General features: G+C 42.1%; 1 protein-coding gene across 1 annotated transcript in view; it reads left to right on the top strand.

Moving 5' to 3' along the window:
- The window catches only part of ZMIZ1 (zinc finger MIZ-type containing 1), a 222,854-nt gene that overhangs the window by 33,868 nt on the left and 171,087 nt on the right, over positions 1 to 17,899 (top strand). Inside the window, 1 exon segment of the mRNA XM_065407792.1 lies at positions 7,117 to 7,222. Within this exon segment, the coding sequence (XP_065263864.1) occupies positions 7,117 to 7,222 (106 nt within the window).

Below are 17,899 nucleotides of genomic sequence, written 5' to 3'. Positions count from 1 at the left end.
CACTTCAAAGATCAGATTTCAGATCAGATCAGGATCACAGTAATTACAGATAGACGATCACATCTATACCCATGAAAGGACAGGAGACAGCCTGCAGACCCCTAAGGATGGCACACACATACTTGCTTCTAAGGCTTCTGTGGAGAAATTCTGATTCCATCCTGTCCTCTCCCTACATTCATTAGACAAATATTTTTATATGTTTCAAATGGTGAACTGTGTTCAGCTAAGCTCAGGATCTCTCTCAGGGGTGTGTGTCATGGCCACCATTCTGACATCCTTGGATGACTAGATAGGAAGATTTCCCTCATGCTCATTCAGTGCCAGTCTTTAACTGTCTGCAGGGGTCGCTCCTGAGCTCTGACTTCAGTGTGTTACATAGAGGTAAGCCCTGCTTTGTGCTGGTGCAGCTCATCTACATTTGGGGTTTGCACTTCAGGTAGCTACATCAATGTAGTTACATCATTGGAAGTTTGCTTAGTGTATACGCAACATCAGACACTCGCTCCGGGGGTGAGGAGTGGGGGGCTGAAGGTCCTTATTGGCACTCTGCTCCTTGCTGGTCCAGATAGTGAGGTGCTGAGGTCAACAAAGGAATTCATATCTCCCCCCTGGCATTTTTGAGTTTTACCACAGGATTCCCATAGCTAGCTTCAGTGCCACAGACTTGAGACGTGTGATCATCCATTTTTCTCTTTTTTAAATTTTATTTAATACACTTTTTATAATACTCCAACCACCTGTGAAACAGCTCTGCTTGTGAAGTAGTATTAGAGTTCATATTTTCTGCAGACTGCTGCCACTCACATGATCAGGCTGAACTTATAAGCAGGCGCTTACATTCCACTCAGTAGACGCCAGCTGGGCACATATGCATGGTGGGAGAACACAGAGCACTATCTGTCCTAAGACAGATTTGTATCTGTGCCTGATCTCTCATGTGTATACAGTGTACTCACTGCCTTCTGTGGGTGAAATGTGTGGCTGCAGTCTACAGGGGATATATTGTACAAACCCTAATGCATATGGATTGAAAAGGAGAGGGAAGAGATAAAAAGAAGGGGAGCTACCCGTGTCAGTGCTACCTACCCGTGAGGTTTTCAAATGAACGAAGTACACCTCTACCCCGATATAATGCTGTCCTCGGGAGCCAAAAAATCTTACCGCGTTATATTGAACTTGCTTTGATCCGCTGGAGCGCGCAGCCCCACTTCCCGGAGCACTGCTTTACCGCGTTATAGCCTAATTCGTGTTATATCAGGTCACGTTATATCGGGGTAGAGGTGTAGTTATAGAGACATCTCAAGTGTATATAGTGCCTTTCATCCCAAAGGATCCCAAAGCACTTTATTGCTTTGGATGTACTGAACCATCAAAAGGCAGCCAGCAGGCACAGAACACCCTGCATAACAGCAGGAGCATAAAGACACCCATAAATCCCAGTTTTACTGGGTCAGTCCTGGCTTTTCATATGAGATCTTGGCATCCTATGCACTTATTTTGTTCTTGCACTTTGTCAGTCAAAATGTTTGTATATTTTACCACTTAAAAGTGTTTGAGGTAGACTGCTAACCCAATTTATCACTCACTAACCACTCCTCAAGGTCAAAGCTCGTCATAATGTGACAGGTGACAATATTGCAATGAGTTGATTACCCTGTCTAATCAGTCAAAAACCCCTGCTTTGGCTCATTAGGGGACAACATTGGGAACATGATCTTAGGTCCCTCCTTTCCCTATCTAATCTCTGTGGTTGCCAGAACCATAGAGAGCAGGGAAGGGAGAGACAGATGTGGGGCAAAAGCAGAGCTCCACTCCACTGCTCTGGGTGGAACTTTTCCAAATGGAACAGATTTAAAAAAGGAGCCAGGATGCAAAGCAGTCAAATATTTCACAATGCTAATCGTTGTTGCCACAAGGGTCTCAGGGTCTGATTTTCAAAACATGATCCTTATCCATGTGATGGGGAGGGAAATGTGGAAAATGTCTGCTTTAAGGAACGGGGACTTTATGGACTGTTTTATGTCCACAGAGAACAGGCACGATCTCTGTTTTAAGGTCCATTGTGAAAGACTAATACATTGTGTGTCATTTTACTTACCTACTTTGGCTATCTGAATTGCTGAGGCAAACCTGCTGAGATTTGAATCTGTGAGTCTAGTCAAACCAGGCGCTGAGATCACTAAGGTAACTCCCCTACCTTCCCTCTTGTTCTTTTTAAAGCAGTTCTCTAGTCATGCTGCAAAAATCCTGTTTGCTTCTTGTTTATCTGATCTTCCTCTGCTACTGGGGGGGAGAGGGGGGATTACCATCTACATTGCAGAATTGTAATTACAAAATTTCTGCTGTAGTCTTCAAACTGTATTCAGATAATTTCAAGGGCACACAAGTGGCTGAACACACAGCCCTCTGAACTAGCAATCAGTTGGCATTTTTATTTTTTTGAGAAGCTGGCAAATTGAATTGGGAAAATTCATTCTGATGCCAGCAGGGGGGGTGCTCTTGACTGCTGCCAGTTAAGAGATTCATTGAAAGTGCAACATAATGGGAAGGGAGTTTTGTAATAAGCAGTCATAAAGCTCTCTTGATTAACAGGCCTGTTAGGTTAAGAGGTGCATTGTTCCAGTACTTCATGTTGCGATGACAAGAAGGGCAGGGAGTGGAGCTAGCTACAGCAAGTCATGCCCTTTGCCTCACAAAAAGGAGAAAAAGGGGAAAGAAAAACAGTGCTACTTTTTAATGAGAGAAGTTGATAGCTGCATTTCTGTGCTTACTTGGTATCAGTTTCCCATTATTAGAACCCAACACTAATATCTTTTTGCTCATTATTGATGCCCATGAGATTCCAACCTGCTGGAACCCTGCTGAACTATGTCACAGCGGCTGAATGTGGTGTTTCAGTCACGAATGCAGTACGGTGTAGGTTAAAGGTTTTAAAGTACTGGAGGCAGTCAGATCTGCCTGTAGGCAACCATTTGAAATAATGCAGGAATCTGAAAATAGTGTATGTACTTCACCTAAAAACACCTTTTGAAATTGTTAACACATCTAAACTAAAGTAACCTCACCATTTCATGTAGCAAACTATGAATGCCCTAAGGACTTCAATAAAATTCCATAGAAAAATATTAAATACAAACCTTGGGCTGGCCAAATGTCTTTGAGCTAGGGCTTTACGTCACCATGAAGGAGACCCCGGGCTCAATTTCTGGCCTTGGCATAACTACACCTCTACCTCGATATAACGTGACCCGATATAACACGAATTCAGATATAACGCGGTAAAGCACTGCTCCGGTGGGGCGGGGCTGCGCACTCCGGTAGATCAAAGCAAGTTCAATATAACACGGTTTCACCTATAACGCGGTAAGATTTTTTGGCTCCCAGGGACAGCGTTATATTGAGGTAGAGGTGTATCAGCTGCCCCTTTTATAAGAGATGGGTCTCATTTTAAATCCAGTTTTATGGCTCGCCATACCTGGCCCAGCAGGGATGGGCTTTCTACATTATAAAATTACATCATGTTTGACCATGGTGGTAAACAATTGAGTTAGCTGACTCACTGTAGAACATGAATTTGCAGTCTGCGTAGGCCAGGAGAAATTGCAGCTGGTGCTGTGTATCAGCTAATCATGACTGTACCCTGCACAGTTAGCTGAAATGATGCTGATCACAATTCATCCTGGCCTAACCTAACCACTAACTTGTGGTCACACTGTGTAATCTAACTTGCATCTGCACTTTAATTTGCAGCTGGGTTCAAACACAATAAAACTTTGTAATGCAGACAAACTGATTCAAATTGGGTTGGGTTGTACCAGTCAGCAAATTAGTATTTCTTTCCGAGACTGCCGTCTTGTTCTCCTGAATCAGTGTTGATTTAAAATAGAAGAAGGAAAAGAAGAAAGTCTCTAGCTCTGATGGCGGCAGCGGCTTTCAAAAGCTCTCTAGCTGTTACAGTTGCAAAGAAGATATCAAAAATGTGAACCAAATGTAATCAATGCAGAAATGTCTATGTGAATCTGCAGAGGGCCTAGGACAAAAGCTCTGAGAGGTGGGAACTGCCCTATTCATGTTAACTTAGATACCCAATAGAGACATAGGTGTGGCTTCATGAAGCCAAAAGGGCAGAGGAGAGGAGGGGAACCCAGAGGGACATCTGAGCTGACCATCTTGTAGACCCCAGCAGGGCATCCACCATCAGACATAGAATGGGTGGTCCCTCTACTTAGTACAACTAATGGGGGGGGGGGGGGTTCCCCAGTAGAAAATGGCTACTTTGTCAAAATGGAGATTTCCACAGGAAATGTCCATTTTTGATTACATATGCTGGATTGTTGTTGGAAAAAATATTTTTTTAATGAAATTTCTTATGTGGGGGGAAAAGCATTTCTGGACCAATTCTATTATTTAGATGTCCATAGATTCAGATTGCTTCACACCTTCCCTTATTTACAGACTCCTACTTACAGAAATTACTTTATACATCACTTTTGGATTGGGCCCGGACAAGTCAATATGACTGGTGTGGGGAGGGATAGCTCAATGGTTTGAACATTGGCCTGCTAAACCCAGGGTTGTGAGTTCAATCTTTGAGGGGGCCACTTAGGGATCTGGGGCAAAAATCAGTACTTGGTCCTGCTAATGAAAGCAGGGGGCTGGACTCGATGACCTTTCAAGGTCCCTTCCAGTTCTATGAGATAAGTATATCTCAATATATTATTATTATTATATTATTTATTATTATAGATCAAGATCATGTCAAGTATAGAAGAATATTTACTATAATTAGTTAAATAAATTAATTAAATAAATAAAATAAAAAATTATTGCAATTAATGAGCATAACAGATTGTGCCTTGTCTGTATTTAGGCTTAAACTGACCCTGACTTTCTGATATGACTAATAAAGTTACCTTAATCATAGACTGTGTGTCATGGATCAGGGTCTGTGATTGTGTGTCTCCTGAATTAATGTAGAGAACTTTTTCCATAATTAGCAAGACGTTGGTTGGAAGTCCTTACTTGGCCTTTGGCCAGCAGCATCTGTGTCCATAAGTTCATATTTTAAACAGAACCAAGCATAAAAATGTCAATGAATTTTGCAAGTAAACACACTTTACTCTAGTTTCATTGATGAGCAGACGTATCTGTTTTCATTCCAATCCAGTTTCAAAATATTAAGCTTGCAGATAATGTGCCAGTCAAAACAGCATTTTAATAAAGGCAGGGAGGCAGGTTCCCTTTCTTATCTCAATGAAGTGAGCCACGCTTTAAATTAGCTAGTGTGTGATGTTAGAGTAGATGGTGCCTAAATGAGTTTCAATTATGTTTGCATAATAACAGGAGATCCCTCTCAGGAGCCTTTAACAAGATTAAAAAATGAGCTTCCAGTTTGCTTTTTCCAGTTCTCTTTCATGACATGTACCTGACGGTATGAATGGGCAAATAGATTAATATTTGGATTCTGGTGATACTCAGTTTAGGGGGTGCAAACATCTGGAGCCTTCCAAATGTGAGTATCCTCCAACTCCAAATATGAGTCTGACAGCCTTCCGTCCCAAAAGGGCTTGAGCCATCTCGGGGTCTTGTTAATGTCTCCAGGTCCCTGATCCTGTGAAGACTTTTGCATGAGCTTAACTTTATGCAGGTGAGTCGTCCCACTGCATCAACTTTTTGCAAGCTCTAGACCTTGAATCTTAACAAAGACACCAATACTAACAACTGTACTGTTACATGTAGGGGGTCTGAAGATTATTTTACTGAGTTCAAAATGTTTAATGATTTATCAAAAAATAAACAGGCCTTTTCTCCTAAATTATAATTCTCTTCCTATCTAAAATTTTACTTTATATCTCTGCAACTAACACAGATAAACTGGATGTAAAAGGGCTAGCTGCAGTGTTCCAGACCTGTATATTATTGTGTTGATTATTCCAAATTTAATCTTATTTATTTGTCATGAAGATCACTGGTGCTCAATTTTGAGATTAGAAGTGTTAAAGAAAATGGGAGGGGAAACCACCTGATGCAGTTGCATAAATCTTAGTTTCCAAATTAACATCAACAAAAAGCTATCCATAAACTGCAGCATTATCTGTAGTAATACTCTCTTAATAAAGAAATCTGATTCTTTATTGTTAATTAGGAAAAGTAGATACTGGAAAACAATTTGGAATAAGAAGATTCATGTGATAGAACTGACTACTTACCACAGAATGGTACATTTCATTACCATTTATAGGTTATTGTGTATCTTGGTTTCTAACTCAGTTCTGTACCATTGCTTTTTTGAGAGCCAGTTCTAGACACAGATAATTGCACACTAATGTGCACTGTCTTTTAATTTAACGAGTGGCTTTGATCCTGAGACAAGGAAGGAAAAAGAATATTTTATTTCTTGGGTTGTAAGCTACTGGGAGCACGGATTGTCTCTCATGGCACCTGGTGCAATAGAGCTTCAGTTGTGGCTGGGGGCCTTTTGGTACTGTTGCAATACAAATAAATAAAACTGCCTACACCTTACTTAAGTTCTCCTTTCAGCTTGTATGATATATGTTTGGATAATACTTTATATAGCACCTTTTATTATAGATCCTGTTTATCCAGAAGGTATCCCAAGATATTTCCCAGACAGTATACAGTGCTACTGAAGTGCAGCCACCTCTGGGGTGGCAGCTGACTAGAACATAGCATGTTGCATAGCAGTGAGGTGGGAGGATTTTTTTAATCACGAAGATCAAGACAGTGCTCTTAAGAACAATGCATTGTGCTTGTTAATGTCTGTACAACAGTGTTTAAGATCTGGTCTGATAGTTCCTAAACACAATAAAACATGTCATGCTTAAGTGTATATAAAAGTTCTACTGTTTGTTTGTTTGTTTGTTTGTATTAAGCTTTGCCTCTCCAGGGGAACGAACAGATAACAGATGCAAAAGTGCAGGTTTCTGTGCTTGCTTGAAAAGCTCTTGGAGAACAATGCCTCATACCCGTGTATATGCTATGGATGTCACAACAGCAGACAGTCGTTTGCCATTTGTGTCAATAAGCAGGTTAATGTGACTTTGCAAGGAGCCAGAAGTAACCCCCACTGAAGCTTTCTCTTTCCCTTCACAGGTTGTTAGTCGAGTGGCAGCACAGCAAGGATTTGACTTGGATCTTGGATACAGGCTACTGGCCGTATGTGCAGCCAACAGGGACAAATTCACTCCAAAATCAGCTGGTAGGAAAAGGCTATTTCCCTTTATCAATGGTTCTTTGAGGGTCAGATTCTGAACAAATATCACCAAGTATATTGCTCCACCATAGCCACTGAATGTGCTGGCCATGAACCAGGGATACCTGATGCTGGGAACCCCTGCATTCTCTCCAAAAAGTGTCACTTGCTGCCCCGGTGCTCCTCCTACATAGTGTTACTTCCAGAAACAAGGTCCCTAATATTCTGTAACCCTGAGATGGAAAAAAAGGCCTAAGGGAGAAACTATACACCCAATCCCACCATTTTAGTGAACTCTTAATCTCTCGCATTGCCTTTCCATAATGTGTCTGTTTGTCTCACTCCTTCAAATTCCTCCTACAATCCTAACTCTATCTAGTGTGGACTTTTTGTTGTGTGGGCCATAGGTGTCTGTATAAAAAGTGACAAAGAGTCCTGTGGCACCTTATAGACTAACAGAAGTATTGGAGCATAAGCATCTGACGAAGTGGGTATTCACCCACGAAAGCTTATGCTTCAATACTTCTGTTAGTCTATAAGGTGCAACAGGACTCTTTGTCGCTTTTTACAGATCCAGACTAATACGGCTACCCCTCTGATGTATAAAGAGTACCACTTGTTCTTGTAATTCTTGCTGTTTGGTAGTATTCTCACCTATTCTTAACCTGTGTAATACCATGCAACCACCATTCCAATAGTCTGGCAAACAATGCATTCTCCTCCATTGTACCACAGCTTGCTACCAAAGTAGCAATAATGGACCCTCGACATGTCACTGTTGTGTGGGAAAGATGAAGAATCCATTGTTTTGTGTCTTTTTGTCGCACTTGCTTACATTTATTTACTGTGCTTAATTTTCACCTATTGTCTTAGGTGACGAATGTCAATATAACACGCATAATCTAGGAAAATGAGCAGATAACTACACGTTTTCAGAATTGGACATACTTAATTGAATTGCCTTCATGCTTTGTATTGACTGCCATGCCACCACAGTCACAACCTTAGCAAATGTCACCTCCTTCCAAGACAATAATTCTTATAGTGAACTGATTGGATCATACTGCTGTTTCTTATTGGTGCCAAACTTCCATTCACGGGTAACTTTTGCCTTCAGTGTTCAAGGCAGTTCCTTATCAAATAGTGGGTCATGCCTTATGTCATACTCATTGACTTCACAGATTTGCCTTTTGTATGATTACCAGATTATTAATTTTGCTAAATGTCCAATAAATTGTCCATGATTTTTACTCCTCTAAGCACCTCCATGAAATACTTATTGGCTCTCAAAATGTTCTATCCAATGTATTAGGCATGATCTCCCATTTGTGAATTATCTCCAGTGATAGCTATCTGTTCTTTCCCTGATTAATCTTATCAGAGGCTTTTTAAGTCCACCTTTGTGTGCATTAAGATTCCTCTATTTCTAAATATGTTTAAAATAGACCTACTAAAGGTGCCGTGTCATTTCTTTTGCCACTTTTTCTTGACATGTATCCCATCACGGTGCTGGCAGAGGGAAGGTTGTCAGTCTTCAGACATTTTCATTTCTTGATTCACTTTTCTGGCGTAGTCTTGACAACCTCCAGTTTTTCATTCCTTCTAGGGAAATGTTATGTCTGTGTTTAGCTGCTGCAAATAATTATTTTTTAGTCATATCTGTCTTCACTCAGTGCATTTCCCTTGCAACCCCAGAAAGGTACTGCTGTCTCTGTCATTAGCTGCTTGTATCTTTATGTATTTCGGAATAAAAATCTTTAATTTTTAGCTTAACATATGATAGTAAGAATCTTCTCACTCTCCTCCTTTGCTTACCATTTCCTCCTCATGTACATAGCCTCATCCTTTAATTCCAATGACCTTAAGTATTTGCTTTCACCCGTGCCTGTGTTTTGTCTTGTCTACCTGTGTTTCACCAATAATCTTTGCATTTCCTTTTCCATTAACATCAACTTTTCACAATCGCCTTTATTACCAAATTTGCTAGAGTAGGAGCATAACCATGGGCATCTATTAATGAATCTGTGAAAATTCACATCAGTAGACGCAGTCCTTGCCCAGAAGGGCTTATGTTCACATGGCAGACATGTGAGCGCTACTACAATAAGTGGGGAAATTGGAAGATGGGCAGACCCGGGTTACAAAAGTATGGTCACTCCTAATCATTCTGACAGGAGGGGGTTCATAGTAAATTCCAAATATCCCCACTGTTTTATGGTCTGTTAAGCCACAATGATTCTACTCCCTCATGAAACCTCCTCTAAGATCTTCTGTCAGTTATTTCTTGACACTACCTTTTCTCCTTCAGCATTTTCTCTGGATCTTTCTAAGTACGCTATATTCCTCAGTATTTATAGCTCCCTTCATGACTCACTTATGTTATTATGTCAAGAATTCTTGCATGTGTAGTTTCTGAATAACATTTTCTTTTTCCCTGGCCTGGCTTGTTGATTTTGTATAGGACACCTTCAAAACTTTATCTGAATGACCTCCCCTTTCTACTCCCAATATGTGCTGATGTATATCCCGTGTGATTTTTTTTTTAATCCAATCGTTTTTTGGAGTATTTTCTTTCTCTGGACTTGAGGAATGTGCAAGGGTTTGAGTCCATTCCTACAAGTTACACTTTAATGTTATTAAGGAAAGGTACTTCTATAAATGCTGTTTTTCCATATTGTCCACCTCTTTGAGATGTGAGATAAGCAAAATTTCATTAAAGAGAGGTAACCAGAAATTTTTGTAAACCCCTCTCCAGCCCATAATTTCTAGATTACTTATTTGGTCTAAAATGAATATGACCCTCATTTTTTATGTGTAAAAGTCCAAAAATATGAGATGCAGTGATTCTTAAATGGTTCGTTATGTATCCCCTATCTATTGTTTCTATACGTGTTACATACAAATTATCAGGAAAGTCAAGTGTTGCCTTAAAAAAGAAAATTGTTCCCATTAGTAGTAATTTATTGCCAACATGTTTTTTATAAGTTAAAATGGCTTATTTGAATCTTTTTTTTAAATGAGGTTGTAGTTAGAAAAATGTTAAAATTGCCCTTACTCAACATATTTGCTGCGTGTGTATCCCCCAAATCATACCTGCTAACGTTACTGAAAACCTCTTTTGTGTGAGTGTGAAAGATTATTGTCATACAGGACATACATATCTCGGCGATCAAGCTGGAGTGTATTCTGACTCATGCATCAGTGGCCAAATTGTAAGCTAAATTCTAATGGCAGAATCTTTGTTCCTGGGATGATGTTTGGGGGGGGGACATAGCTTGATTTTCAGTTCTCAGATTTAGTTTGCAGAGCTGGTAATTAGAATAAACATCTTTTTTTACTTTTAAACTGAGCAGAATTAATCTGGATATAATTGAGAGACTAAATATGGTACCCTAGAATGGCCTTTTCACAGAGGCATTTTCTTGCATTTGCAGTCCAATGTCTTGAGAGCTGAAGATCTGCTTTTTATTATTATGCAGATTTTGAACTTTTTTCCCTTATGTCATTCCCCTTTGTAGAAACAGTATTTCCCCCCCCCCATGAGTTGGAATTGCTTTACTAGAATCAGTCACTTTGTTATGGTTAAAGGGGCTGGTATTGGCACTTCCTGTCAGTTAGGAAAGTATTTCCACTTCGAGGAGCGTCTTCTTTACAGTTTACACTGAGTACTTCATATAGTATGGTGAGACTCCAAATGACTTCACTGCAAAATTTTGGAGAGCAAACTTATCACATGCGAATTCTTAACAATCTAAATTGATCCATCCATTTGTTGTAACGCAAAGGGTAATATTTTAACAGTCTTGGGTTTAAGAAAAAGTACGACTTAACTATTTGCCCTTCAGTAATGCTTTTCATGTTATGATCCTAAAGCACTTTGCAAGCATTAACTGTGGGACTAGATTTGGAAGGTGTGCAAATCTTCTTTCTGTATTGAATTTGTATTTAGTTTATTTAAGGGTCTGGTTTCCCTGTTCTACTTTGATAGCCCCTTAACAAAGAATGACTGGCAAATCAGAGAGGCAGAATACCTGAGGATCCACAGGAGTTTGTGAAGTAAAGACAAGAGAGCAAATGTTGGGACAAAGCAGTGGAGTGGTTTGTATTGTGCAGGCAACTGAACAGTTGTATTAACACCATCAGACACACTGCAAGAACGTTGTGTCCCACAAGACCTGGCTATTATCTTTCATTCCTTCTGTGAAAAGAAAGTTCCCATTGGCTTCAGTGGGACCAGGATATCACGCCAATGTATAAATGGGCCTTTTTGTGTACCACAATACAAGACTTCTTGCAATACACAAGTCCCTCACTCTTGTAGAAGAAGTGTATAACAATTTACACTAGCATCAAGATCACAATTAAGGCCAGAGTTGGAACTTGTACTGAGACCCTCCACAATATGCTTGAGGGACTTTGAGGAGCCAGCACCATTGCTGTTCGTGCTGCAGCTTTTCTGTGGATGAAGAGAAAATTCATTCTGCTACTTTTCACAAACATTAAATGTGCTTTATAAAGTTCTGTTTCCCCCATGTCCAACCCCACCCTAAAAAAGAGAGAGATTGTTGTTACATTGGCAATAAGACAATATGCATTCAAAAACTGAGAGTGCCAACTGTAAATATCTATCCCATTTTCTTAGAACTATTATTATTTTTCTTTTTGGGGGGAGAGGGGCTGGTAAATGGCATACTAAAATAAAATCAATTGCTAAACTACTCATTGAGTTGTATATACTGTAGGGATGAACAAACGACTTTGTGCCAAGTAACAAGTGGCTTCAAATGTCAATCATCTCCCAAGTTTTCTGGAAGCTTGGATTGATCCAGATGAGTGTCATTCACCACCTCCTCTCCTCTCTAAGCCCTGCAGCCAGTATGTCTTTCCTCCCACTACTGTTCCATCCCCCTAACATTTTAATTTGGGGCAAATCAGTCCTTAGGTTTCTCTGCTTAGCCCTGAATTGCTGCCCACTGGATTTTAGACCCCTACATCGACTTGTGCCCCAGAGCACTGTGCATATGTGGTGTGCGCTCTGGAGGGTCCAGTCATTGCCAGAGTAATGATGTGAGCAGCATGTAGAGGTCTCCAGACCTGGTGGCGTATCTGAAATGATAGGGAGGAGGAAGCGGCAGGGGGAAGGACAGAGATGAAGGAAGATGGTTCATTGGGTGTGGTGGAAAGGACACCCAATGAACCTTTGGGGCTGCGTCTTTAAAAGGTGAGTTCTTACATTGCCTTAGCTAATGCATTGCCACTAAAAGGAGGTAAAGTCCTAGTGAAGAGAAGGCAGTTTGTAGTTTTCACATGTGTTTAGCAGTCAGGGTGAAGACTGTGGGAGCCTAGGGTTTATCTTGATCTGCTAACACATGTTAGTAGAAAAACGGCCTTGTCTTCACTAGGATTTTACTTCCATGTTCGTTGCCACATGTTAGCTGCCGTAAGGTGAGAATACATGTTTTTTCCTAGTGAAAACAAAGCCTGTTAGGTTATTGTTGGGGAAAATATCTACCCCAAACCCTTCTAAAGTTCATCCAGTACTGGCACAGCTCCTACGTAGTGTACTTGTGTAGCTTCTTTTCCCATTTTTTGGCCTAAGCCCTTTGGGCGTGGAGTTGTCAGCTCTTCAGAGCATCAGTTTCCTTCCATTCTTGCTCTGTGTTGCTGAGACTGGGTTTGAAGTGCTCCTTGTAAGTCCTTATTTATTTTACTTAGCTAATCCTTAATTATCCAAGTGGTTAATGTGAATTGTTCTGGAGGGTGCCTAGGGAGACCCGTGTGGCGTGAAAAGTATTAAAAAGTTATTGTGTGGTTTTTCAGTAGTAATAGTGATTTAATGACTTGTGCCTCTTGCCTCTGTTTCTTGGCATTTAACCTGTCATAATGGCTGCACCTCCATTTACTCTTAAAGCCCAGGCTGCTGTGTCTGGGCCACTGCCTCTGTAGCAGGTCAAATGCAGCATTTCCCACTGTGACGGGTTGGATCACAGAAACCCCCTTGGGAGCTGCCACCCCATGTACCAAGACTACCCCTGCTCCTGTTTTCCCTGCCAGCTCAGGACTCCAGCACCCTGTCTTGCTGAGACAGACTCTCCCGTCTGCTCCAACACAGACCCAGGGTCTGAATCACTTGCCCCAAAGCTGCAAGTTTACCTGAAAACAGCTCACAGAAGTGTGCTTGTCTTTAGCACTCAGATGCCCAACTCCCAATGGGGTCTAAACCCAAATAAATCCGTTTTACCCTGCATAAAGCTTATGCAGGGCAAACCCAGAAATTGTTCGCCCTCTATAACACTGATAGAGAGATATGCACAGTTGTTTGCTCCCCCAGATATTAATACATACTCTGAGTAAATTACTAAATAAAAAGTGATTTTATTAAATACAGAAAATAGGATTTAAGTGGTTCCAAGTAGTAACAGACAGAACAAAGTAAGTCACCAAGCAAAATAAAATAAAATGCGCAAATCTATGCCTAATCAAACTGAATACAGATAATCTCACCCTCGGAGATGCTTCAGTAAGTTTTTTCTCAGACTGGACACCTTCCAGGCCTAGGCACAATTCTTTCCCCTGGTACAGCTCTTGTTGCAGCTCAGGTGATAGCTAGGGGATTCTTCATGATGGCTCCTCTCTCTCCTCTATTCTCTTCCACCCCTTTATATATCTTTTGCATAAGGCGGGAACCCTTTGTCCCTCTGGGTTTCCACCCCCCACCCCCCCCACTGGAAAAGCACCAGGTTAAAGATGGATTCCAGTTCAGGTGACATGATCACATGTCACTGCAAGACTTCATTACTCACTTGCCAGCACACACATATACAGGAAGACTCACAGGTAAACACAGCCATCTGCGGATAATGGTCCTTGTTAATGGGAGTCATCAAGATTCCAAACCATCATTAATGGCCCACACTTTACATAATTACAATAGGCCCTCAGAGTTACATTTTATATTTCTAGTTTTAGATACAAGAGTGGTGCATTTATACAAATCATATGATCATACTCAGTAGATTATAAGCTTTGTAATGATACCTTACAAGAGACCTTTTGCATGAAGCATATCCCAGTTACGTTATATTCACTTATTATCATGTTTTTATAAAACCATATAGACTGCACAACGTCACACCCACCCTGAAGACAGATGACACAGCTTTAAATAATAGATTTATAAGACTTTTTATGACAGCTGCTCCCAAAACATCAGGGTAAGTTCCATTGACTTGTTGACACCTATAGGGAATGGCCCAGCAGGTTAGCTACATGCTCATTTGCTTCTGAACTAGGGCTACCTGTGTGCCTTTGCGTTTGCCTGTCTTTTTTCTCTTCTTAATGCCTCCTCCCTCAGTGCTGCCTGAGTTCTCCTCGTAGCATAGTGCTGATTGGGGCCCCTAAAGGTTCCAGAATTTAAATGAAGGCTCTTTGGAGCATGAGCTTTGCTGATTTTGCCCTTCCAATCCAGCATTTTCAGTTGTATAATACATTTATTTTAAGGCCTATTATGCAAGTAAAAGGGAGTTCACAGATCATGGTGGGTTTTATTTTTTATTGATTGATTGATTGATTTATTGGTAAGTCAGGAAGTTAATAATTTGCTAAAAAAAAATTTCATAAATACTTTAACAAGCTGCTGAACTTTTCCTTGCTCCCAGAGTAGCTTTTGCTTTTGTCAGTAGGCCAAGCTGGGGCCAGACAAGGGGACGACAGGATGAGATCATACAGGAGCTTTGTCAGAAAAAGACAGTGTTCGATATCTTTGCACTGAGAGAGGCCTGAGGGCAGTATTGTGCAGAGAAAGTACCTCAGCAGTCACTGAGAAACTGCAGCAAATTAATCCTGTGACAGCCTGGATGGGCGGCTAAGTGTTAGACATTTGATAGCAGAGATAGCAACCCTTTCTCTTTGATAGAGTGCTGTGATTGGCTTGTTTTCAACCACAATTGGCTCTGTTTGGTTTTCTTTAGTATTGCAGTTAAACAATAACACTACTTAATCTTCTTAATTATGGACTTTATTAAATAAAGTATGAAGCTTCATGTCATTAAGGTTTTGTATATTAAGATTTGTTTGGTTTTGGGGTATCCTTTTAAGACCATAATGGCTTATTGTAAGAGTAATTAAGCTGTGCTTTTAGTGGGTCAGATATCAAAGTTATCAGTACAAAGGACCCTGGGATAACCAATTTGTATTGCAGTTAAGTGAATTGGCAAGTCGCAGTTTTAAGACATAGCCTTGACATGATGCTGGAGCCAAAGGGTTTGTCTTGAGTAGGCTAAAAGGTCTTTTTCTTGTTCAGTGTGTTAGCTAATGTGACTTAAAACATTAGCGTAGACAGGGCGAGTTGTATTTTAACACAGGTTATCTAGTCAGAGAACTCTTGGCTCTTCACTACGCTTCCAGCAAACATGTGGATTCTAATCTAGATATACAGTATCCTAAAAGAGAACATTGATCATGGGTGGTTAAATAAGGGTGGTATTTGCTTTTAGGTCTCACCTTTTGAGGTTGTCTTGTATGTATGACACTGGACTGGGTTCAGTTCCCAGCTCTGCCACACACTCACTGTGTGCCCCATGGCAAGTCAGTCAATCTCTCTGTGCCTCAGCTCTCCATCTGTGAATTAAGGATTAAAATGTCCCCTTTCTCCAGTGCCGCCCCGGGGGGGGGACAAGTGGGGCAATTTGCCCTGGGCCTCGCAGGGGCCCCCACGAGAATGTCGGTGGCTCCCCCCCACCTCCGCCTTCCCCCATCCCCTGGCGCCTCAGCATGCCGCGTCCTGGAGCGGCCCTGGACAGCGCTGCAGCAGCGTGGCTCGGGCGGGGCCTGAGGTCCTCCCGCTCGGAGCCGCGTGGTAAGGGGGCGGGGCTGTGAGCTCCGACGGGCCGAACGGCAGGAGCTCCTGGACGCGGCTCACTGAGGCTCTGGGAGAGGGGGGAGGTGGGGGTAAGCGGCATGGTAAGCCCCTCTGAGCCGGGCATCCCCCCAGCCCTGACCCCCAGCTCCAAGCCCAGCCCCTCTGAGCCGGGCACCCCCGACCCCATCCCCCCACAGCCCTGACCCCCAGCTCCGAGCCCAGCCCCTCTGAACCGGGCACCCCCCGGCCCCATTCCCCCCCACAGCCCTGACCCCCAGCTCTGAGCCCAGCCCCTCTGACCCCGACACCCCCTTCCCCCCACAGCCCTGACCCCCAGCTCCGAGCCCAGCCCCTCTGAGCCGGGCACCCCCCGACCCAGAGCCCAGCTCCCCACCCAGCCCTGGGCAACAGTAGCGCCACCCCCAGGCAGCGACAGCCCATTGGCACCAACCATCACCATCACCCAGCGACAGCCCATTATGTAATTGCAAAAGTATACATACCATTAAAGCATTTAATGTTTTTAAATAATGTATTTTGTGTATTTTCAAATTATTAAAAATTAATTTTTGAATGTATTTCACTGGTTATTTTTTACATTTCCAAATGCATGTTACTAGAGTATTGCAACTTTTTTTTATGGAAGGGCCCCCCCGAAATTGCTTTGCCCCAGGCCCCCTGAATCCTCTGGGCGGCCTTGCCTTTCTCTCACCCATGGCCTACCTGGTCTGTTGAAATTGAGAGGCCTTTGGGGCAGGGACTGCTTCTAAATCTGTATTTGTGCGGTGCTTAGCACAGAGGGGCCCTGATCACAGGTGGGACCCCTAGGCACTGCTAGAATTCAAATAATAATAATTCTATGCTGGAGTACAGATCCAAGAAATATAGCTCTATTAAATGTACGAATCTCCTTCTCAACGATTTATAGTGGCTTCAGCACACAAGCAGGTAATTCATGCCTAACTACTTAGTTTTGTAGTCAGATATTAGGAATGGCAGAATACAAAAACCTGTAGGAGAACACTTCAACCTCCCTGGACACACAATAGCAGATTTAAAGGTAGCCATCCTGCAGCAAAAAAACTTCAGGACCAGACTCCAAAGAGAAGCTGCTGAACTTCAGTTCATTTGCAAATTTGACTCCATCAGCTCAGGATTAAACAGAGACTGTGAACGGCTAGCCAACTACAAAAGCAGTTTCTCCTCCCTTGGTGTTCACACCTCAACTGCTAGAAGAGGGCCTCATCCTTCCTGATTGAACTAACCTCGTTATCTCTAGACTGATTCCTGCCTGCATATTTATACCTGCCTCTGGAAATTTCCACCACATGCGTCTGACAAAGTGGGTATTCACCCACGAAAGCTTATGCTCCAATACTTCTGTTAGTCTATAAGGTGCCACAGGACTCTTTGTCGCTTTTTACAGATCCAGATTAATACGGCTACCCCTCTGATACTTAGTTTAGATTAATGGGCTAGATTCACCAATTCCACATCCCTGCGCAGCCTGGCCCCCTGCACACCAGGGTGATTCACCATGTAGAAGAGCAGCCAGTATTAATGCTACCTAGGAGGAGACTGTAGCTTGTGTCTGTGCTCCGTGGGCACCCCATCAGCATAGACTATGGAAGGGATACAGTGAATTAGCTAATCCTGTCATTCATTTCCCAATGAGCACAATCCACTTTGGGGCTAGGCTGGAGCTGACAGTGGTTGTGGAAAGATTTCAGCCCCTTTTTATTACTGTATCCTTCCCTCAGTGGAACCTCTACTTCAGTGATGCTGTCCTTGGGTTCTTCTTCGAGTGATTGTTCACGTCCATT

This window comes from Emys orbicularis, chromosome 7 (genome assembly GCF_028017835.1).
Source record: "Emys orbicularis isolate rEmyOrb1 chromosome 7, rEmyOrb1.hap1, whole genome shotgun sequence".
Lineage (NCBI taxonomy): Eukaryota > Metazoa > Chordata > Testudines > Emydidae > Emys > Emys orbicularis.
The sequence above is the reverse complement of the archived record's forward strand: the minus strand, read 5'-3'. Positions and strand labels throughout refer to the sequence as shown.